General features: G+C 36.8%; 6 protein-coding genes across 6 annotated transcripts; 4 read left to right on the top strand and 2 right to left on the bottom strand.

Annotated features, from left to right (window-relative positions):
• Positions 1-3,782: 3,782 nt before the first annotated feature.
• LOC127857836 (caveolin-1-like) lies at positions 3,783-4,560 on the top strand. Its single transcript, XM_052394522.1, has 2 exons — positions 3,783-3,937; positions 4,071-4,560. Exons 1-2 carry the CDS (start codon positions 3,878-3,880, stop codon positions 4,401-4,403), a joined length of 393 nt encoding a protein of 130 aa, XP_052250482.1. The 5' UTR covers positions 3,783-3,877; the 3' UTR covers positions 4,404-4,560.
• Positions 4,561-5,133: 573 nt separating this feature from the next.
• Positions 5,134-6,546, top strand: LOC127857825 (caveolin-1-like). Its single transcript, XM_052394511.1, is given in 3 exon segments — positions 5,134-5,293; positions 5,833-6,099; positions 6,101-6,546. Coding segments are annotated over 3 exon segments (393 nt in total). The 5' UTR covers positions 5,134-5,233; the 3' UTR covers positions 6,167-6,546.
• A 419-nt stretch (positions 6,547-6,965) lies between these two features.
• Positions 6,966-11,105, top strand: LOC127857842 (caveolin-1-like). The gene is given in 3 exon segments (XM_052394532.1): positions 6,966-7,218; positions 10,280-10,456; positions 10,458-11,105. Coding segments are annotated over 3 exon segments (393 nt in total). The 5' UTR covers positions 6,966-7,158; the 3' UTR covers positions 10,614-11,105.
• A 1,382-nt stretch (positions 11,106-12,487) lies between these two features.
• On the bottom strand, positions 12,488-14,009 carry LOC127857790 (caveolin-3-like). The gene is made up of 2 exons (XM_052394459.1): positions 13,240-14,009; positions 12,488-12,849 (listed from the first exon to the last, which is right to left on the bottom strand). The coding sequence occupies exons 1-2, from the start codon at positions 13,405-13,407 to the stop codon at positions 12,511-12,513; spliced, it is 507 nt and encodes a 168-aa protein (XP_052250419.1). The 5' UTR covers positions 13,408-14,009; the 3' UTR covers positions 12,488-12,510.
• Positions 14,010-16,375: 2,366 nt separating this feature from the next.
• LOC127857928 (caveolin-1-like) lies at positions 16,376-17,556 on the bottom strand. Its single transcript, XM_052394697.1, has 2 exons — positions 17,143-17,556; positions 16,376-16,892 (listed from the first exon to the last, which is right to left on the bottom strand). The coding sequence occupies exons 1-2, from the start codon at positions 17,200-17,202 to the stop codon at positions 16,569-16,571; spliced, it is 384 nt and encodes a 127-aa protein (XP_052250657.1). The 5' UTR covers positions 17,203-17,556; the 3' UTR covers positions 16,376-16,568.
• Positions 17,557-19,909: 2,353 nt separating this feature from the next.
• Positions 19,910-21,042, top strand: LOC127857870 (caveolin-1-like). Its single transcript, XM_052394583.1, has 2 exons — positions 19,910-20,027; positions 20,622-21,042. Exons 1-2 carry the CDS (start codon positions 19,968-19,970, stop codon positions 20,943-20,945), a joined length of 384 nt encoding a protein of 127 aa, XP_052250543.1. The 5' UTR covers positions 19,910-19,967; the 3' UTR covers positions 20,946-21,042.
• Positions 21,043-23,756: the final 2,714 nt, after the last annotated feature.

The following is a 23,756-nucleotide window of genomic DNA, read 5'->3' as shown; positions in this document are numbered from 1 at the left end:
TTATTTTTCAGGTAAATCGCCAGGCCGCAAATTAACCAGCCCGATGTTATTTTTTATCACATATTTGCAAGTGTTTTTTTTACACATAGCGCTCTGTGACAGACATTTGAAATCTTCCATGGATATTTGTGTGTTCTAGGTTCGATTTGAAGATGTATTCGGCGAACCGAAAGGGATACACTCCCTGGACTGTCTTTGGGACATAACGGCAACATGTTACGCGTGTATACTCAATGTTTGTTACAACATATGTACGTTTTTGTGCGCCTGGTATATCGCCATCGAGTGGGCTTACGCCTTCGTCTTCGTTTCGTTCCGACACGTGTGGCTTCACACTCCGTTCCTCAGATGGTGCACCATAGAATGTGCAAACTGTCAAAGATGCTGCGCCATGTGCAGTGGGTGCTTGTTTGAACCCGTGGTGGAGTTGATCGGAGACTGTCTTGGTCGACTCAAGACAGGCTAACTTAAACAACTACACTTCAGATCAATCCATTTAACAATAGGTCGGTTGTTTTGGGATTTTATTCATAATTAGTATTCAGTGAAAATTATTGTCAGTCTTCAAGTAGTAATAAACGTACATAGAATATTTACCAGATTTAAACTTCACGCAATGGTTAAACCGTTATAAAAATATTGCTGTAAAATGTTAAATATTTGTGATTAAAAAGTATATTTTTAATTTATGCATTTTTGTTTAGTCGGGATCTTTGAACGCGTATGCGCAATTTTGAATAATGAGTCGCGTTCTGAGAAAACTGGTCTTAATGCATGTGCGAAAAGTGTAAAAGTCTAATCTGGGATGAAACTTTGCGCACATGAATTAAGACCAGTTTTCTCAGAACACTACTCAAATCGTCTAGTTTAATTTTCAATAACTGTTATATGGGATCGCAGGCTCGATCCCTATAGTATATGTATCATATTGTCTATGCACGCCTATTTGTTTCACGTTTGTTTACAATAACATGTTTTAATCTTCGTACATATGTTAAGTGTATAACTTGTTTAAACCAATACGTGTGTGTATGTACATAAACAGCATTTTATTGATGCGTGTATATTAAACACTTGAAAACAACAAATCTATGATTTGTAAAGGTGTCAAAGATGTTGAATTTAAGAGTTTAATTGTGAAACGTTTGATTATTGTCATTTGTGTACATTATGAACATTTGCCTTGTTTCTCGTCTTCAAGAAACCTCGAGCCAGCTCATAATACAAGTGATAGCTTATACAGTTTTAAATAATAATCGGTTTTTTACAATAATGTGTCTTCCGATACGATTACATTTGATACTCTAATCTGATGTTATCTCTATTAAAGCCCTTTAAGTGAATAACGGCTGTGATAATTTCATGCTTAACCACTTCATAACCAACGCCTCGATACCCGACACTTAAACCCGTTGCTCTGACTTTGTGGTATTTTTTCATTTTGCTTTAAATCTGTGATCAGAGAGGCTTCAAGGGCTCGAGCTTGTAAATATGCAACAATGGGCCATGAAGGATAACTATGGCTAAATTAACCCATTTATGCCTAGTGGACTTTCCCATCCTTCTAAAGTGGATCAATTTATTTCCATAAATATGGATGTCTAGTATATTAATTTTTATATTATTTAATATTATAATATTATATTATAATATTTCTTACAGAAATTCCTTCAAGCAAACAGCGTAGACCCTGATGAGACGCCGCATCATCATGCGACGTTTAATCAGGGTCTACGCTGTTTGCCAAGGCCTTTTTCTAGACGCTAGGCATAAATGGGTAAACTGTATTATGAAATTTGATGTGTTCCAGTCATTCGGTGCAATTTGTTATTTGAAGGGACATTCATATGTTTAAATATAATGTTTTTTACTACATATATAATATAACTATATGTGTGTGTTATGGTTTGGCTTGTTTGATACTTATCAATAACACTCACTCTGCTTTGAAACAGAACCAATATATGAATTTGTAATTTACTGCATAATAAACCAAGCATTGAAAAAATAAAAAAGTATATGTCATACCATTGAGATTGAATTTGACGTATACTACGGTTGAATGATTTCGATTAAACTTGTTTACTACAAACTGTCTCATTCGCATATAATGTGAACACTATCGTTTGTGGAATGCATATGTTTAAGATCATAAATGAATTACATAACACAACGACTTTGACTTTTGCCTTGAAATATGTGTTTGCCGTCGGATTCTTATGCTCAACACCTGACATATTATTGTCAAGTTATTGTTCCAAACTATTTGAAAATCTAACTAGTCCTTTGGCAATGAAGATGCTCATGTTCGATCTCTGATCTGACATTACGACCTATCCATTAAGACCACATGATAGCCATCTGATTTTACTCTGGGACCAGAATAGGTTTTCATTGTTGCCATGTTGTTTCAAAATCCAGCACTGATATGAGAAGTAAGAGATTCGATGACACACAATATACTATTTGTACAAGGAAATTCGTTTTTGCAACTGCAGATTATGACATTGACCTTAAATATACCCATATGGTTATTGTATGAAACCCAGTCACATATAGGTAACATCATATAGGCAAGTGTGTTTGGTAAAAGTCAATAATCCGGCGGAATATAATCTCACTTATAAAATGCTCTAGTTTGACCTTGATCTTAAAGTATGACATTGTCTTAAAGTGAGCCATCATAAACTTGAAGTATACCACTGACCTTGAAGACAGCTATCTGGCTTTGAACGGGGAACATAAACAGATAGACACATAATACATATGTATCTTTTTGTTTGTGTAACACACTCTCCGACATGTGGTTACATTTGTGGCAAGTAGATTTGAAATATATTTAGATAAATGATGGAAATATAAAAACAAATAAGCACTAGTTAGCATTACAGGTCATTAGTATTCCGTTATTTGACGTTTAACCATGCAGTATAAAAGTAACCAGTATAACATTAAACTTGAATAATATTTTTCTTTTTTATGTTACACGTCAGGGTAACATTTGTGCCAATTAATGTTGAAGTCAAGGAAGATATGAGGAATATATCGCTCGAACAAACCCTAATTTAGCTCGTAAATAATTAATGTCGAAATTCGAGTTACTGATAAACATATATCACGATGCTGTGTTTTACATATTTTCTTTTATAATTAGCATATATAGCCAGTTTTTTTCTTTCAATACGTGTACACGTTATAGCACGTTCAAGCCATTGAGTGCTCTGTGTTTAACATTTGACATTGAAACATTAAACAAGATAATGACCATGAATATACACGTATCATATCTTTCTTAACATTTCATTTAAAAAATCAAAATGAATCACATAGACTTTTAATCATTTTAACGTTTAGAACAACACACATATTCATAATATTCACACATCTCATATATGTATTTATTTATATACTATGCTGCACATATAATATGTATGGATACATAATGTGATTGTGTTACTTCATACCAACTCCAGAAAGTTCACGGATACATATGATGAGTTGCAACAAGTACCCTGAGTGCAGAATTCACGCTTTGAAAAGAAAATCCATTTAAAGAAGATATTTCATTAGTTTTTGCATAAATTAGCATTCAATTTTATGTTCATTATCGAGCTATAGAGATCAAATGTATTGCAATGACTATTGAAGCGTTTCATGCATTTTACCTACCATTAACCGCAACATATCGTGCAATACCATCCTATGTACCACGACCAACTACACCAAGAAATGTGTTTATGGTGCTTGAAGCATCATCACCAAAAGAGGATTTATTCAGCGTCATTGGCAACCTGTATCACATTTAAAAGACGTCCGCCTTTGAAATCTACTCATATTCAGTACTGCTTGGGTCAGTGCTACATCACCTGCCAACACCATGGCTCAACAACTCGATATGGCTAACCGGGATCCTAATGAGATTAACGGACACATTAAGGTAACGTTATTCTTAAAATTGGAATTATTTATTAAAATATCATATAAGTGAAATCGTTATATTCGGAAGAATTCAATTGTCGTACAATGTAAGTAGACCGAATTTTTAAACGGTTGTGTGTCGTTTAATTTAGGTCGCTTTCGAAGATGTCTTGGCCGAGCCGGACGGAGTCCACTCTATCGATTGCATCTGGAAATGCGCCTTCACCTGCTTCGAGTGCGGCAAAGGTTTATGCTACAAACTCATGACCCTGCTTTGTGGCATCTGCATAGCGCTCGGATGGGGCTGTAACTTTGCTATGGTAGCCTTCGACCACGTCTGGTGCTGGACCCCGTGTATCCGAGACTTCTCCATCTGCATTGGCTGCTGGCAGAAGGTGTACGGTACCGTGGTCATGTGCTGCTGCGGCCCTGTGTGCGAGGCTTGCGGAATGGTCTTCAGCAAGATCAAGATCCAGAAGTCTTAAGGTGCTCGGATGAGTTGGGTGAACAATCGGCCTCCCGAAAGCATTGTGACTGCGATAGACTGTGATGTGGATATTTATTAAGTTCTTGATTTGATTCGTTCTTTATTTATTATTGAACGCCGTATGTTTGTGTTAAAAATATAGAAACAAATCGTGTTATGTTTACCATCTTACCCAAGCTGATAGCATTTTTACAAAATAACAAACTTGACATTCTACAAATGCATGCAATTATACTTGCAAGCGAGTGATTTGATATAGATTCGGTGTTTAAAGTCTTTTTATTTAAATGCAATCGGAGGTTGTTTGCTATATTATCTGTTATATTTGTCAACTTTATCAGACAAAGAATACATTGTTTTTTACCTCAATGTTTTAGTTAAAATCACATTAAACTTAAACGTGTTAATAAAACTTAAAATTAAAACAGTTCGGTGTTTTGTATGCGATGGCTTTAACTTTATTTATGTCATTTTACTCACATTGTAGTTTGGTAAATCGCTCAATAAACGTCATTATTTAGGGAAATGCTTTTTATTAAATGGGTTTATCAATTGCCAAACCGTATTCATGCAATGAATGGTCCATTCTGTAGGTTAATTTGGTGTTCCGACAAAAGGAACACTTGATGTCTCAACCGTCTAAAGAAGAATACAGATATTGTGAATACAATAAAAATCATATCTTATTCAAAAGATGAAATTGTATTCGTTCGTGTGCCTGGTTACACTGACTTGGTTACCGGATAGGGGCTCGTATAAAAAGCCACGTTTCGTTCTGGCGATCCTATTTCCGTGTGAGTTGGAGAGGTACAGGATTAAACTATAGCCATGGCCGACCAGTTGGATATGGTGCAAAGAGATCCCAATGATCTCAACAGTCACATAAAGGTAGTAAACTATGATTTTTCGCCATTTGTGTGCTTTGAGTTAAAAAAATAGGCATATATTTTCTTATTACATGATATTTATTTATCTGATTCAGATGTTCGTTTAACAGAGTTTAAATATGACTATTTTTTATGCTTGTAAAAAAATGAAAATATACACACAAACAATTGTATTTTAGCGTAGAAACTTAGTATATTGTTTTGATATTTTTAGTCAAATAATCAATTATTAAATCTAGATGAATGCAGACATAAATCTTAATAATACAGTTCAAATACAATTGACCGTGCAAAAGGCTTGCACAATTCTAAAGCCACCCTGCACTGGTTCTTCGAAGGAAACGGACTCGAGAGCTTAACCATAAGCATAGCCTCTCGATGTAATCGAGTTCAAATAAATAAGATTAATAATACTTCGTATTACAAGAATATTTCTTCTAAAGATGAAGCTGAATTTCCACTTGAGTTAATTTAAACTATGAAAAATGATATCGGATGCTCTCTATTTCAAATATATAATGCTATTACAACCGCCCGTAGGTTCGTTTTGAGGACGTCCTCGGTGAGCCCGATGGCGCCCACTCGATCGACTGCGTCTGGAAGCTTGCCTTCACCTGCTTCGAATGCGGCAAAGGTCTCTGCTACAAACTCCTCACCATCCTATGTGGCATCTGCATCGCGCTCGCCTGGGGCTGCAACTTTGCCTTGGTGGCATTCGACCACGTCTGGTGTTACACGCCATGTATCAGGGACTTCTCAATCTGCGTCGGGTGCTTCCAGAAGGTGTACGGAACCATTATCATGTGCTGCTGCTGGCCCTGTTTGCGAGGCATGTGGCATGATGTTCAGCAAAATCAAGGTTCAGAAGTCGTAACAAGGATAACGCTAGCGGTATGATGGGCAGGAAAATCTGTGCATCTAGATACGGAAGGGAACAAGGGACCAATATAACAAACAACTATTACGTCGGTCAATGAACATCATAGTAACTGTTGATTCTGAGAGATCAACGGTTGTCCATATATTCTAGTTTAACTTGCTTCAGATGCGAAACGTTTTTTTTTTGTTAAATACTGTGATATTATACTCTGCAAAACCATGAATGTGATATTCTTGATAAAACTCTGTACTATTTATTTTCCTGTATCTTTTACATAACATGAAACGTATCCTTTTAATTATTTCATACGTCTTAATTTTATTCTTCATTTCGTTTCAATAAATGTATTTTGATTAAAAAGATGAATCAGCTTAGGGTGTGTTTTCTCTTTGCAGTGATATTAATTTAAATGTACGTCTTTTATCCCTGATGCCGGTCGTTAAAACTCGGCACAATGTGCCGCCATGAAACTCTTGAAAATGTACAAAGTGTTCTTTCAATTGAACACTAATCACACATAATCTGAAATAATGTAGTCTTGCTCTTGAATTTTACGATTTAATATGTATTCATATTTTTTTCAATATTGCAATAACAATGAAACACAATTGAATTAAGTTTTACAAATGTTACCGGCCAGTACACTGCTTTCAATCGCGCCGCTTCTCTGGTTGTATCAACTTAATATCGACCTCTCCTTTGTGTACAACACCTAATAGCTGTTCATCCCCATTGAATTCTGGAAAACGGAAGCTGTGAAACTATTCACTCATGGCTTTCTTTGAGCATATCAAATATTGTATTTTATTAAATGAAAGAAAAATTATTAATAACGAACGTCGAAGTGTGAACAGACAATGGAACATCGCACATAGCAACGGACAAATGGTATAAAAGACGCACAGCATCCTGGCGGGACGAAACATAGTTGTGCAAAAGTAGCACCGTTGACTTGATTTTCTTGATTTCTTGACTTAGGACGAAAAATGGCACAAAATTTAGACATGGAAAATAGGGATCCAAATGATATAAACGATCATTTGAAGGTATATATATATATATATATTCATTTTACATACCGGTATTTCAATAATATTTTGACAGATTATGTATTTCTTTTTAAGTTTCGAGCACGTTATCTTCATACTATGAAAAAGGTTTTATTTACAAAAGTTTATCAACTTTATTTATTTTTAATAGTGAACTTCTTAGCAGTTGTTAATTCCATTACACCAAAAACTACTTCACACAATGGTATATATGGACGGTCAAGTAATTACGAGATCCTATATGGATCATATTGAGTATATTAACATATACTTTACATATAATGATGGTGTTTTATGTAAAGGCAATAAGTATTAAATTTATATATCCGTATAACTATAAGTATAATTCGTGCATAAGTAAGCGTAGAACGGCTAATAAGAATTTCATAATTGCCCGCAAAACGCGGTGTACTACAAATGACGGATTAATACAAAGAATGTAAGGAATGTGTACGCGGGGATTGACACTCTTAAATATTTGTAACGATTTAAACAATGTTAATATGAATCATAAAGCGTAAGAACGCCGTTAAAGCGCATAAGCGTGTTTATGAAACTTTCTATGTTGACGCGATTGTCAGAATCGCGTTATTACACGTACAATTCAAATTAAGGTCACAAAGCCCTTTTATTTGTATTTGCTATACTTAAAAATTGCTTTTTACTCGCAAAGACATACTTTGTTAAATTGCACGATGAGGATATTTTTTCGTTCACACACAATGGTTGGCACAGAAATTCTTAATTTGGGTTATCACATATTTGTTTGCATAATAGCACGCTTTGTTTGCATTATCATATTCCCAGCCTCATGCATAAATGTGTCTTAAGCCATATTCAACTGTGCAGTCTGATCAGGAGCAACCCTGTCCGCTCAACAGACAACAAAACCTTGTGTGACTTTACACAAGACTGCGTAGCTCCTGGCCAGATCGCGCGGTTGCACATGCTGATCTGGAGTTACGCTGGTCGCGTAACATGAATACGTTAACGAACGACGGACACTTATATGATTTCAATAGAAGTCATAACCGTTTCACTATAGTGAATCTGATCAACTTTTCAAGAGTCGATTCTTTTTTTTTTATAAATGAGCCGCGCTCTGATAAACGGGGGATAAATGCATGTTCGTAAAGTGTTGACTGCACAGGCTTATCAGGGACGCCACTTTGCGTCTAAACTGGATATTCGTCAAGCAGAGTCGAAAATTCCATAAAAGCAGAAAGTATCGTCGATGATTAGCCTGTGCAGACTGCACAGGCTAATCTGGAACGACGTTTTACTCACATGTATTAAAACCCATGAAACCGATCGCGGCACATCTTTAAACATGTTAATTTCAAATAAAAAAAATCAGTTATGAAATACATCGTGATTTTAATCAAAGATTATTTAGTACAAAGGTCGCAAAGACAGATTTCTATTATCAGGTAAGTCATTGATGCTCGTGTCGTTTAAAGAAGTTTAGTGTTCGAAAACAATAGGTACATAAAATGTCCATAACGGATAACACCACAGTCATCACTAGCTGTCCTAAACTGAAACTTGCAGCAAAAGAAATGTGACAATTCTTTTTTGTCGGTTCGAATCCATTTGTAATACCCCAGAGGGCGAAACATTGTTTCAGCACTGTCTGTCTCTCAGTCAGTCTGTCCGCACATTTTTGTCTCTAACTCAATCAGTTGTCATTTTATCGTCACCGAATTTCTGAAAATATTCAATAGTATAATACGAAGATCAAGTTAAAAAGTGTCCAAAGCCCAAAATGCATTTTTTTGGAGTTACCCATAAAGAAAATTCCTGTCACAGCTGCAATATTGCCATTTATGGAGTTTAAAAGGACCTTTTCACAGATTTTGGCATGTACTGATATTTGTCATTAAATGTGTTATATTGATAAATGTAAACATTGGATCTAAAATGCTCCAGTGAAAAATAAGAACACAATTAAAGAAAGAGAGCAAAAGTAACCCTCAACTGGGTTCGAACCCCTGACGTAAAAATCTAACGCTTAGACCACTCGGCCATCCATGCTCATACAATGATGTTTTTATACTTTATATAAGCAATCCTCAAAGTGTCACAAAATATAACGACAACCACAGAACACTCAAAATCATTCAATCGTTTCGCGTTGCAATGCTTTATAATGTTCAGGGTTTTAAATCGTCAAAAGATGCATATAATGTATATTTTAGAGCATGGTCGTTCAGTATTACTGTTTCGTGTTTCTTCACAAATATCATAACTACAACGAAATTTTGCCAATCGGAAACAATTTTTTTCAATTGTGACAATTGATCAAAACGTGAAAAGGGCCTTTTAAAATAAATTGGCACAAACATTCGCTTTTATTAGACGTAATGCCGCGTGTAACACTCGGCTCCTTGCTACAATAGGGTCAATTTCAAACATGGAGCACAAAGGTCAAAGTAGGCAATAAAACATTTTTTCTGACTGTAACTTTATCATTCATCGTGCAATTTTAAAGTTTGAGCCTTATTCTCAGAATACTGGGCTTATGCATGTGCGTAAAATGTCATCCCATATTAGCCTGTGCAGTCCGCACATGCTAATCAGGGACGACACTTTCCGCCTAAACTTGATTTAAGGTAAGGAGAGACTTCATTGAAACTAAAAATACCATAAAAGCGGAATGTGTCCTCCCTGATTAGCCTGTGCGGACTGCACAGGCTAATCTGGGACGACACCTTACGCACATGCATTATGCCCAGTTTTCTCAGAACGCGACCACAAATAACAACCATGAGGAGACGGTGTGTCGCGTGTTATACCTGTTTCCATAACTCAAAGGTCAAAGTCACACATAAAGGTCACAATTACAATTTTGCCATAATAACGAATTATATTAAAATTGCAATAATTTTTAAACAAGTGTTAAATGTAGAGGACATGACTTTTTGTATTTGTTTATCGAATATCGACCATACGAAGCACAACGTTTGTACATATACATTGTACATGTACTTTATTATAGATGAATCGCGGCTCTGTACTTTATTCAGAAACTTAAAAACTTTGTTCGGAATAATAATAGGTGGCGTTCGAGGATGTTCTCGGTGAACCAGAAGGCGCACACTCCATCAACTGCATCTGGAAGATGGCATACACCTGCTTTGAGTGCGGCAAGGGGCTCTGCTACAAACTCCTCACCACATTCTGTGGCATCTGCATCGCGCTCGGCTGGGGTTGCGACTTCGCGATGATCGCCTTCACTGCACGTCTGGATCTACACGCCCTGCATGCGAGACTTCAGTATCTGCGTTGGCTGCTTCCGGAAGGTGTTCCACATCATAGTCGATTGCTGCTGCAGCCCGGTCTGCGAAGCCTGTGGTGGCTGCCTCTCCAAGATTAAGATCTCTAAGGCGTAGTGTGCGAAGAGAGCATTAGAGTCTTGTTCTGGGAAAACAGGGCTTAACGCATCCTCGTAAAACGTTATTCAAGAATTGACTGTCCGCACAGGCTAATCAGAGACGAAACTTTCAGATTTTAGGGAATTTTTCGTTCACGGGAAGTCTCTTCTTAACAAAAATCCAGTTTAGGCGGACAGTGCCATCCTCTATTAGCTTGTTCGTACAGCACATGTTAATCTGGGATGGCACTTTACGCACATGCATTAGGCCCAGTTTTCCTAGAACGTAGCTTATAATAATATTGATCTGACATGAATGTGATTATTTGAATGTACATATCTCTCACTCGCAATCAGTAATTCGCATGATCTTTGTTGTTGTCAATCGTATAACAGCTGTGATATTTGTTCAGAAAATCATATGTATTGTTTATTAGTATACTTTTCTTTTTGATATCAGGGTATTGCATTACTGTGGTAACAAATACAATACGATACAGACTAAAAACACATTAGCTTGCTATTATGATCTTGCGATATCAATCTTTGTTATTAGATACATGTACTATTCCTATTCGCTGACGGATTCTTAATGACCAGAGTGTTCAAATTAATTATTAATATGTGTTCTACAGAAATGAACTACTGGTATATTTGTGGACGGTATGTGTGTGAAATACGTTCAATGTAATAGTAAGTAAGAGACACATGCCAGTTTTCTGCAACAGATATATAATCAAACTATCCTAGGTCTGCCATTTTGAAGCATCGATTAGATCCTCGCCCTGGGATAACTATTTAGTCCGCTGTTGGCTAATCTTGGACGACCATTTACACACATGCATTAAGCCCGGTTTACCAAAGCGAGGCTTATTTGAGTCGTGTTCTGATGAAAACTGGGCATAATGCATGTGCGTAAAGTATCGTCCCAGATTAGCCCGTGCAGTCCGCACAGGCTAATCAGGGACGACACTTTCCGCCTAAATTGGATTTTTGCTAAGAAGAGACTTCATTTAAACGAAAAATGTAATAAAAGCGGAAAGTGTCGTCATTGATTAGCCTGTGCGGACTGCACAGGCTAATCTGGGACGACACTTTGCGCACATGCATTAAGCCCAATGTTCTCAGAACAAGACATATTTAAAACCTTCGACTTTACTTATTTTACTACTTAAATAAGATCTTTCCAAAAATAATAAAACAAGTCGAGCTAATCTTTTTAAATAATTAAACGAAGGAAATCATACAAAATGCTTTGTTGTGTGTGTTTTTAAAGAAAAAAAATCTGATAACAATCGCGTCCTTTAGGTGCAAGTGAAGCCGTACTTTTAAATATCCTATGTATTTTGAAAATAAAACGTATATACGTACCGTAGAAAATGAAAATCAATTAACACAAGACACAGCACATTGACAACACGAGAATTAAACAGATTAAATTAAGAGCTCTATTACCAAGATTTCCGTTGGCAAGCACGTATGCAATAATTTAGCATATGATACTAGGTTTTGTGCATGAGTTGAAAACGAACAAAAGTTATAAATTAGACATTAAGTTATTGCTGCATGACTAAGCCAGATTGGACTTCATGTCCTATGAAGAAAGCCGTACAATCGATTCCGTTTCTTGAAAAACAATAGCCAGTACCCTATGACTTCGTTTGAAAAAAACACTTTACAGTAAATGTTAGAATTCTTTAATTCCCGATCACATATCTACTACATTACTGCAACATGTTTAGAATAAAGTGGAATCCAAAGATTCATGTAAAATGTTAAAAGACTGCCTCTTCCTCGGTGCATTTTGTTTTCACTTGATTATTTTGCAGTTGAGAATTTCACCTCAGTACGTTAAAAAGTGCCGCCTTTATTGTGCGGCTGTCATGAACACATATCTCCAATTTCTAAATCCTTGATCATTCCTTGGTCATAGTCAAACGTATACTGCTGAAGACCTTGCCGACGGCGTAATGCAGGGGTTCCACGAAGGACTTAAGGAAGATGCCGCACAGACGCGCGCACGGACGCATTAGGATGCTAATACTGCGCAGAGAGGGTTCGCACCACCAGATCTGGCAGAACGAGAGGCACGCAAAATGGCAGCCCCAGAAAATGCCACAGGGGACGCCGCACAGTGCCGACAGAAACTTGTAACACCAGACCTTGGAGTCGGTAAACAGTTTGAAGGAGGCTCCCCAGATGGTCCCGAAACTGTACGTGCCTTCCGGTTCTGCAAATATGTCCTCGAATCGTATCTATAAGGCAATTTAAAAGATGTGTGTATCGGCAAAAAATATATATTTGCGAAATGCATTGTTTGTTATTTACATTTCTATAACTTCGACTTTGCCTCTATCTTGCACAGACTATCTTAAAAAGGAAAAAGATGTCATGGTAGCAGATGAGCGTTCTCCTGTTAAAAAAATCATTAACGACCTATCTTTACCTATCTTTACAAGGTAAGCAAAACAATAAATAAATTAAAATTGCTTAAAGTGTTTAAAGATAACTGAATGAAGTTAGAAAGCGAACGAAGCTACTTGTCATCGCAAGTACACTTGTATATTATATAACAGTTTAACCCTTCTAAATACACTACAGGCTTGTGTTTTTATAAATGTATATGGAATAAAAGCATATCGTACCTTTACGACGTCGTTGACATGTTCCGGGTCCCTGTCCTCGTTAGCCGCCCTGTACGGCTTGGAGGGCGCCTGATGTTTGGTGGAAGTCTTGGACTGAGCGTAAAAATGCGGGTCGTCCACTGACGTCGTTTTGAATGATAAAGCGCCTTTAGGGGTTACAGAAGCCATTGACGCGGACACTGAAACGATGTAAACGTCCGGTGTTTCGTCAACGCCTGCCGTCGTCGCGTCCTTCGCTGTAGCACTTTTCCGACTTAACGCACTTTTGCTGCTTACAATACTGGCGACCGACGAACGACGGCTTGAATTACGCGGCGTACCGACGTCAGGTAATTTTGACGCTGCGTTGACGTCTTCGAATGACGAGGTTGACGTCGAAGATTTTCGACTGGAACCGTTGGAATTGCAAGCCTCTATCTTCCAGAGGTATTTCAACGGAGCCTACATCCGAGATTCCAACAACATTAATCCGTCCCTCTGACATCGTTTCTGATTCAAAATCACACGCTGCGACCAAATGTTTTGGGATACTTCCCGCTGATTGATTTCTGGTATGCCCATACAGTTCGCTAACTTCATTCTGTTAATGTAAAAAAATAAGGTGCATGGCTCCGTACAGTGGATGTAGAGAGCTCCCGTGGGAACGCATGGTGCTCTGGCAATTGCAAAATAGTAATATAACGAAAACTTAATTACATTAATGGACAGAAATCGGGCGCTATAGTTAATGTTTTAAGTGTATCTCATGTACAAGACATGTCATGTAGACATGTGTATGGAGTTAGGAAAAGCGAAATGTCAGATGGAGGTAGTCAATTTTTCACAGTTTTTTATTATGATGCAACCTTCTTCATGCCCCATCTTATTCAAAGATGTCCCCAACGTTGTTGTTGTTGTTTTTTGTCACTGTTCTCGTTAATACAGACAGACGCAACACGTGTTATTGGCTATTGACGAGTTTAAAGAGTAAATTCGATTCATTTTGTTCCGGGCTTACCGCGAATTTAATATAATAAAAATTACGAGTATTTAAAAATACAAAAGCAGAGTGTACAGTACCATTTGCGAGCAAGCATTTTGATAATCGTTGATACCCGAATGTAATCGAGCATTAACAAAGTTGGTAAAATTCATCCGTCAGTCATGTGATTAAAATGTTCAAAGTAATTTATAATGATCATAAATGCATTTTGCAATATACTTACAAGAATATAAACTGTTGTGAAAACACTGATACATCCACATGGCAGTATTGCGATTACAATATGAATATATACGTTAACGTCTGTAGGTAACATGATTTGGCTTTGTAAGTTTAAATTTAAATGTAATCTTTACGCAAGAAATAACCATTTACATGCATGTCATTGTCATTTATATCAATCATATATGACGTTAACTTAAATTTCATTCCACGCTTGCCAAAAAAATCAAACGTCCGGAGGTTTAACACCCTTATTAATAATGTCAGAGAATGAATGAGAACACACAACAACATTTTATTTATTATACACAAGAGTCGAAACAACCAATTTCTGACTGTTGATACATAGGAATTGATTAAAATCTGCTTCAGCGACCCAAATCCTTTATTCTACATTCGCATTGACAAACGGAGCCTATTTTTAAAACAGCTGTTGAGCAGGAATCAGGCTACCGGTATTTCAGAAAAAGTGCCGTGCGAGACTCAAAATGCCAACATCCCGCTCGATAGTATTTTTTACCGTTTTTAACAGTGGGGTACCGGTGTATCCTAGCGGTTAGTTTAACCTGATCATTTTTTCTGGATTAGTTGGTTTATCGTCACAAGGTTCCACCAGATAACTTGAATCAAAGGTTTGTGGCGGCTGGTTAATCGATCCTCTGAAGGGCTTATCAGACACCATCATGCCACGGAAATGTTGTATATAAAAAATATTCTTTATAATTGGACATATGTCGTGATATAATACTATTAGGAATAGATGGAACGAATGGAAGCTGTTTATATAAGACCTCAAGAAACGAATAATTTACTTTCATTTGACTTAATATTTGCAAACTCAACAGCACTTTTCTGGAAGCGGGTATCGACAATTAAAATGTCAACGTTTCATTAACTCAAGCTTTGAATGATACGATATCTCAATATATATATTCAATACATTGCAACAAACACTTCATCATTTATGCGATTTCCTCAGATATATATAAGCGATAACGGGTTGGATGCTATAAATAACAATATGGTACTGATTCAACGCTGCAAATGGATTTCCGTTTATTCTAAGTAATATTGTCACACCTCTTAACGTTCAAGACGTTTAATTTGTATTTGCAGCTCTTTTAATTGTTCAAAGAACTTTACTGGGCCTTGCGTGTACTAGCAGCAAGAACACACCGGAAGTCCCAATAGCGCTTTGATTGTTATGGCAACAAATAGTTCATCATTTGTCGGTAACGACAAAGAGTTTAGAATAAATGTGTCATAATTAATTTCATTTAATACTTTATATTGTGAAATTGTAGTTAACTTTCTACGTTCATATCCGTGCATCAAATTATTTGCCCATTCAGCAATTAATTGACCCATGTAATCGCAGACGTGCTTTGCATTTGGATCAACCATATTTGTTGTTTCCAAAATGTTTATTTCTGAATCTAAATATGCAGTTTATCAAAATGAAATACACGTTATCTACTGAAGTGAACCTTTTTATATCTTATGTTTTAACCCATTTATGCCTAGTGGACTGTCCCATCCTTCTAAATTGGATGAATTTATTTCCAAAAGTAGGGATGTCTAGTATATGTATTTCTTTATTTAGAATATTTCTTACAGAAATTCCTGTAAGCAAACAGCGCAGACCCTTATGAGACGCCGCATCATGCGGCGTCTCATCTGGGTCTACGCTGTTTGCCCAGGAATTTTTTCTAGTCTAGGCATAAAAGAGTTAAGGTATTGACTATCATACTAGGTTTCAGAGAGCGATTCCTGTCATCATGCTTCATAATGCTTCAATCACTTCCACAACGTGCGGTTTTCTCAAAAAAAAAAATAAATAAATAAATAAACGCGCAAAATAAATAAATGCCTGTATTTTATGTAATACCTCTTTCATCTAAAAATAAATATCACAACACAATATCAATTCAGAATAGAAAAACTTAAAATATAAATAGTAAATCCGGGATATGTTGTTAAAACACAATGTTATTTGTAAGTAAGGTTCGTGACAACGAAAGCGGTAAGATCTAAATCTATTATCCGTTTCAATCAACCCAAAAATATGTACAATTATTTTTTTTCGAGAAGCATTTCAATTCGGATAACTAATACACGTTAATATTTATTTCTTGAAGTAGTGGAACACGGCTCCGCACGATTCGCAGCACGGCTCGACGCAGCATGAAAGGCATGTGCGCATGAGCTTCGTGCAGACGGCGCAGTTCATCTCGCACATCTTCAACATCGGGGTGATGAACCAGACATGGTAGAAGGCGACTTCGGCGAACTCGCAGCCCCACTCGGCGGCGATGCAGATACCACACAGCAGCGTGGAAAGCTTGTAACAGAGTCCAAGCCAGCACGTGAAGCACGTGTAAGAGAGCTTCCAGACGCAGTCGATCGAGTGCGCTCCTTCCGGTTCACCAAGAACATCCTCGAAGCTGACCTTTTATAAAAGAAAATGAGAATTTATTCACATATACACAATATACCATGGTTAACATATAAACATATTGCATTGAATTCGCTCTAAATTTAAACCAGTGTACATTGTTGTTTGTAACGTACAGTGTTTATTAAGTGAGTGAATTGTGCTTTAAATATAGTCTTGTTTAAAATCTTATCGTATGCTAGTAATAGCAAATGATAAAATGCACCATGTAAACTTCCTGTCAGATGAATAAGCTCAGCCTCACCTTGACATGGCTGTTCAGTGAGTTAGGGTCCCTGTTAGTCAAATCAAGATCGCCAGCCATTTCAACCGAAATATGTCCCCACTTGCGAAACTAAGAATCACTGTTGTTCAATGCCCGTCGATGGTCCTGCAAATCTACTCGATCTGTGACCTGTGTAATTTATTTATATATGGTCATCCTTTATGGTCAGCTACTGTATGTTGTTTTGATTTAGGTGTATTGTTAACCGTTGTTAGGGAAAATGTGTCCAGTCAGGATTAACAGTAAATTAATCTTGTATAAATGGTATAATTGTTAAATACGAATATTGATTGTGGGCAGTAAAAAAGAAACGGCTATTCAAAAGTGATTGAAAGAAGACGAATATTGACAAAACGAATGTTAAGATTGCTTTGTACTCTGTATTGACGTATTATCAGGTTGTTAAGTTATTATTTATATTAATACAGTATTCGATAAAAATGAAAATATAAAAACAGGTTATGCCAATAGTAAAATAAAATATGGAACGAAACTTTACGTTCATGAATAAAGACCAGGTGAGCTCCCCGTGTCGTAGTGGATATGGTGTCCGCATAGCGATCACGGGTTCGATCCACACTGTCGGAGCGTTGTTTAGATTTCCCCACATAGACACCAAGTACTGGTTCTAGTCCCAGGAAACGGACTCGAGAACGTTTCAAATAAGCCTAAGGCTTTCTATGCAATCGACCTAAATAAATAGGTTTTAACTAAACAAACCCCCGTTTTCAAAGCACGAGGCTAAATTTTAGCTTAGTTTGATACAGATAACTATGAGTGCCAGTCATTCCATTACATTGTGGTTCAGCCAATGTGTAACTAACTGTACGTCAACACCATCGTCTAAGTTTCAGCACACAGGAAATAATATAATGTATTTATGTAAAAACTACTTTCATTCGTTCGTCAGAAATAAATTTCATCATGGTTATGTCTTTGTGTTCGAGGCGGTTCGAGGCGGTATAAGAGGCGCTTTGTGGAAAAGCCGGGCTAGAATGCGCATGCGTAAAATAGCGTGCCATAGAAGCATGTACAGTCCGCACAGGCTAATTAGACTAATTAAGTAGGACTCTTTCCGTATAGATTCGATTTTCTTTCAAAAGTAAGTGTCATTAAACAATAAATTCTATACAAGCGAAAAGTGTCGTCCCTGATAAGCCTGTGGGGATTGCACATGTTAATTTGTGACAAGACACATTCGAAATTTAATAAAGCCCGATTTTCGCAGAGCAAACGCTGTGTACCTACTCGAAATACTCCAAAGGAGCATCACACGCTGTCACGCGTTGAGAAACTATTCAATTTACAGAAGACAAATCTTCATTATTTAACTTATGGCAGGGCTATGAACAGCACGGAATACTTCTTTGGCCTTCCGCTTCAGGTTAAAGTTAAAAAATGTTAAGACATGAAGACGATTTAACTCGTTAAAAGATATCAACATAATCATTCACATTTGTTCTTTAATTTCAATATACATGTATACATGAATTGCATGAATTCATTTCGTATCGATGTACCGTATAAGAATAATAGTCTTCAGTTAATACAATACATCGTTTCTATTGATTGTGTAACTGACTGCAAAAAAAAAATCATCAAACGGCACGCGATTGCATCCTTTGATCGCTTCATTGCATTGCATCATTCATTCAGTTCAATGACGCAAGTGTCTGTGCATTTTGAAAAATGATATGGGAACAAGATTGTTTGTATATGTTGCTCGAATAAAATCGTTGAAATGCATTGCAGATTTCTTTAATAGTGTATAATGTTCTCGAATAAGACGATGTTTAAAATTAAGTGTTTTTGTTGAACAATTTACGGTTCGAGAAAAATGTCTGTGCTTTAAAGGTGCTTAATCTTTTAATTGTTAATCCCGTACCATACATAGTAACTTACGCCCAACCCTGGCTTAAACTGATGGCCTAACATACCATGCAAAGTAAGTTACCGTCGTATCTTATATAGTAACTTACGTCCAATCCGGAGGTAAACTGATTGTCTATCATGCCACATATGGTAACTTTCGCCCAACCATGGGATATACTAATTGCATACCATACCTCAGATGTAATAAATGTAAAATGTAATAAAACCTGCCATACAACTTACCACTTGTCTATTTGTAATTTATATTATCCTATTAGCCAACATAAGTTATCAAACAATGATTTCCACATAAGCTTTCATGACCGATCATGAGACCACTAAACATTGCGCAGCTACATATACGACGCGATTGGCATAAGACCTATTTTCGCCCTACGCGAGTTGTATTATCTTTTTAGCTTACATTATTATCTTGTGAGCATACATTGTATTTCGAGTCGTCATTAACTTTGATGCCGTCATTTTCTAATGCGACGAAATTAGAAGGGTGAATAACCTATTGAAACAGTTTTTATTTTTATAATTAAATACAGTCCTATAATATACTTTATTTAATAAATATATCCTTCTTTATTGTCAAAATGCTTAATTTCATGGACGCTAAATTTTTATTTATTTTGAACGAAGTCTTAGTGATAAAGTCAACATGGACGAATAATGCCCATAATCCGTGTTTTACTAATTCACGTCAGAACAGATTATTAAGTTTTATTGTATACCTGTTAATGCTTTGTTGCAATTGATTGTTACAGCTTTCGGTAGCAACCACTCTAATACATTATAAGCCCTCGCAAAAACATAATCGGCCCCGCTATAAAATGACCGCTGCACTAAGGCTGGGCACAGTTACTAGTCGGCCGTTTGGGAATACAGTTTTTTTCGTGTACTGAATAGCGCACACACTTTTCAAAATGGCTGACAGCTTGGATATGGTTAACAGAGACCCCAACAACCTCAATGACCACATAAAGGTATATTATGTGTTTATAAATTGTATATGATATTACTGGAATTATAAATAATGTATGAAATTTCTTGATGGCGTTTTTTTTCACTCACTTGATTTTAAATTACGTTTCAATTTCACGTGGAGTAAATGTTTGTTTTTGTTCCTAGTCTGCTTTATCCGGTAGCGAGAATAATAAAGAAATATCTCTTTGATTTTAAATTAATTACACGAAACAACACGAATTCGAGGTATTTTATGCTGGAATTATAAGACGTCAGCTCAATGTGTCTTTAATCCTCGAATATGAACGATTGTTTTTTCCTCAGTAATTCGCAGGATAATGTGTTTCATTATTAACGATCATACATCATATTTGCTTTCCTCTTTAGATCTTTTAGGCTCTGTAATATTTTTTATTGAAATGTAATAATAATGGCCTTTTGTTCTAAGTCGAAATGAGCAAATAAACAAAACGTTGCTTTTATCATACTGAATCGCTGCATTATAAGATTTAGCGTAAAACATTGTGAATAACAATTACATTTCGAACTTAATTTCCAGTTTTGTTTGTGTTACGCCATATTCGTTTGTTCAAATTTCTTGTTTCAATTCACAGGTCAAATTCGAGGATGTTCTCGGAGAACCTGAAGGCGCACACTCGATCGACTGCGTCTGGAAGCTGGCGTACACGTGCTTTTCGTGCTGGCTTGGACTCTGTTACAAGATTTCCACCTTATTATGCGGAATCTGTATCGCCGCCGAGTGGGGCTGCGAGTTCGCCGAAGTCGCCTTCTACCATGTCTGGTTCATCACCCCGATGTTGAAGATGTGCGAGATGAACTGCGCCGTCTGCACGAAGCTCATGCGCACGTGCCTGTCTTGCTGCGTCGAGCCGTGCTGCGAAGCGTGCGGAGCCCTGTTCCACAAGTTCAAGAAATAAATATATACGTTTATCACATGTGACTTATACTGTACTTTTCTTCAATAATAGAATTGCTAGTTACATTTGTTTGTTTCGAAGTCTAAGAAGATTTCCCGTTTCTATGAAAAGATCTTCAACGGCGAAATGCTTTGACGTTGAAGAAAACCTTAACTGACTACAAATACTCAGAAAGTACTATTTATTTTGCTTTTTGTAATAGACATGTTTGCAAGTTGTTAATTATTAAAAAAGAGAAAGATTGTGTTTATATATTTTGTTTATCCATTGAAATGTTAATAAAAACAACATTTAAAAAAACCGTCTTAACATATTAACGCATGTTTAAAATGTCGCACAACCATATAACGAAAGTAATGTATTGGCAAGCTTATTTGTTTTACTGGCGTGTGTTCATTTGCCTGCGATCAAACCCGTAAGGAAGCTTAAGCGTAAACACACTTAAAACGGACAACTATGAACACATATTTAAGATTTGATACTTGTTTCTGTTAAGTTTAATACAGATTATAAGGTGCAACAAAACGCTTCTCTCATAAAGTATATTTGTTTATTGCAAAAAAATATTTTATTATTTTGGAAGATGACAAAGAGAAAGAGATGGCTAATATTACACGACAACATTATTTACATTGCAAAATATATTTGAAACAAATGTTGATGGCATTCCCTAAGTACAATAAAGTTTCAACTGCAAATTTATTTAATAAAATCATATTTATATACAAAGTATTGTGAATAAAATGGCTGGACTTTGGACACTCATCGTCATTGCATTACTGTCCCAGTCTACGCTCACAAATAGACATAGCTATGTCGGACCGTATTTGGTACAAAAACGAATATGTACAAGTTTGTACCATATTCGGCCGAATATGGTACAACTGTCTAATTGTACCATATACGTATCTGCAGTTTTGGGGTAAAATGCCTGACCGAATATGGTACAAACTTGTACCATATTCGGATGAAAAATGTACCACATTCGTTCCGAATATGATACACACTCATCATCGTAATCATCATCATCATCATCATCGTTATCTCATCATCATCATCATCATCATCATCATCATCGTTATCTCATCATCATCATCATCATCATCATCATCATCATCATCATCATCATCATCATCATCATCATCATCATCACATCAATTATCAACACCCCAATGATCATCATCGTTGTTATCTTTACCAACACCACCATCATCATCACCATCAAAACCAACATCATCATATCCATTATCATGATCGTAATGGTGATCACAAAAGTTTTTTTTGTGATGATAATGACAGCGATGTTTTCGGTCGATAATGAGGATGTTGTGATGATGATGACGACGATGAGAATATCATCATCATCATCGGCCAATAAACATCGCCATCATCATCATCACAAATATTTTGTTATCATCATCATCATTATCATCATCGTCGGCCGATAAACATCGCCGTCATCATCATCTAAAAACTTATCATCATCATTATAACCATCATCATCGTCCGATAAACATCGCTGTCATCATCATCCCAAAACGTTTGTTATCATCATCATCATCATCATTATCATCATCATCATCATCATCACCACAATTATCAAACCCCAATCATCATAACCACTGTCATCATCATCACCACCACCATCATCATCACAATTTTTTTACCATCATCATCATCACAAATGTTTTGTCATCATCATCATCACATATTCATTTTACATTTTGTATTTTATAATTTGTTTCATTCAAGAGATTCAACAAACTTGTACTTTTTTCATTTATTGGTATACTGACAGGATTTTTCAAAGTAATATTGAAGAACATAGAACAGCATTTAAATTTTAATCCAACTGTAGCATTTTGACAAGACATAATATACATATATACATTCATTTTAGTAGCAGCCAAAATATCCCAAATGTGCTTCGTAAAAAGTTACCAGTAAATGAGCAAATGACAACAAATTTCCGGTAGAAGAACATAATCATCAATCACAAAAATAACATAACAGGTTTCCAAACACCGATATACATGTATATTTCACCTGTAATGTCTGTACATGACATCTATGATATCATACCAACCGATTCCACTAACACGCAAACGCAGCCATGCGTTTGCCCATTTTGGCCCCTTGATGATTTCTTTTATTGCCGAAATAAGACCGCTGTTTCTGCCCGCTCTTGTTAATAGGAAACGAACGCTAACAGGATTTCTGTTACTAGTATCTAGTCCAATATCCGGCCGAATGTAAATTCTAGGTGTTTGCAAACTCATTGACCTTATTAAATCTCTAAAGGGTTTGCCGACCTTCGCCAACACAAACTGGATTGACGGGTTTGATTGTATGCAGAACTTAAAAATTTCAACTTGAATGTGAAGTGGTAACATCAGAAATGGAAAAGTCGTTCGCTTCTGTGCCCTCCTATTGTTTATCATATCTTGAAGCTCTTTCAGGGCTGAACACACAGAGACGTCACCGTTGTCGCCAGAGTCACCGTTGTCGCCGGAGTCACCGTTGTCGCCAGACGCAGCGTTGTCGCCGGAGTCACCGTTGTCGCCGGAGTCACCGTTGTCGCTGGAGTCACCGTTGTCGCCGGAGTCACCGTTGTCGCAAGAGTCACCGTTGTCGCCAGACGCAGCGTTGTCGCCAGATGCAGTGTTGTCGCCAGACGCAGCGTTGTCGCCGGAGTCACCGTTGTCGCCAGACGCAGCGTTGTCGCCGGAGTCACCGTTGTCGCCGGAGTCACCGTTGTCGCTGGAGTCACCGTTGTCGCCGGAGTCACCGTTGTCGCAAGAGTCACCGTTG

Source organism: Dreissena polymorpha, chromosome 1, assembly GCF_020536995.1.
Source record: "Dreissena polymorpha isolate Duluth1 chromosome 1, UMN_Dpol_1.0, whole genome shotgun sequence".
Lineage (NCBI taxonomy): Eukaryota > Metazoa > Mollusca > Bivalvia > Myida > Dreissenidae > Dreissena > Dreissena polymorpha.
Note: the sequence above shows the minus strand (reverse complement) of the source record. Positions and strands in the feature narration are given on the sequence as shown.

Bases quoted from the DNA above. Each gene is read 5' to 3' on its own strand.
- LOC127857836 (XM_052394522.1), top strand. From the start codon at position 3,878: ATGGCTCAACAACTCGATATGGCTAACCGGGATCCTAATGAGATTAAC. The intron at 3,938-4,070 runs GTAACGTTATTC...CGTTTAATTTAG, and splicing joins AGATTAACGGACACATTAAG to GTCGCTTTCGAAGATGTCTT.
- LOC127857790 (XM_052394459.1), bottom strand. From the start codon at position 13,407: ATGGCTTCTGTAACCCCTAAAGGCGCTTTATCATTCAAAACGACGTCA. The intron at 12,850-13,239 runs GTACGATATGCT...ATTGCCTTATAG, and splicing joins ATGTCAACGACGTCGTAAAG to ATACGATTCGAGGACATATT.
- LOC127857928 (XM_052394697.1), bottom strand. From the start codon at position 17,202: ATGGCTGGCGATCTTGATTTGACTAACAGGGACCCTAACTCACTGAAC. The intron at 16,893-17,142 runs GTGAGGCTGAGC...CTTTTATAAAAG, and splicing joins CACTGAACAGCCATGTCAAG to GTCAGCTTCGAGGATGTTCT.
- LOC127857870 (XM_052394583.1), top strand. From the start codon at position 19,968: ATGGCTGACAGCTTGGATATGGTTAACAGAGACCCCAACAACCTCAAT. The intron at 20,028-20,621 runs GTATATTATGTG...TTCAATTCACAG, and splicing joins ACCTCAATGACCACATAAAG to GTCAAATTCGAGGATGTTCT.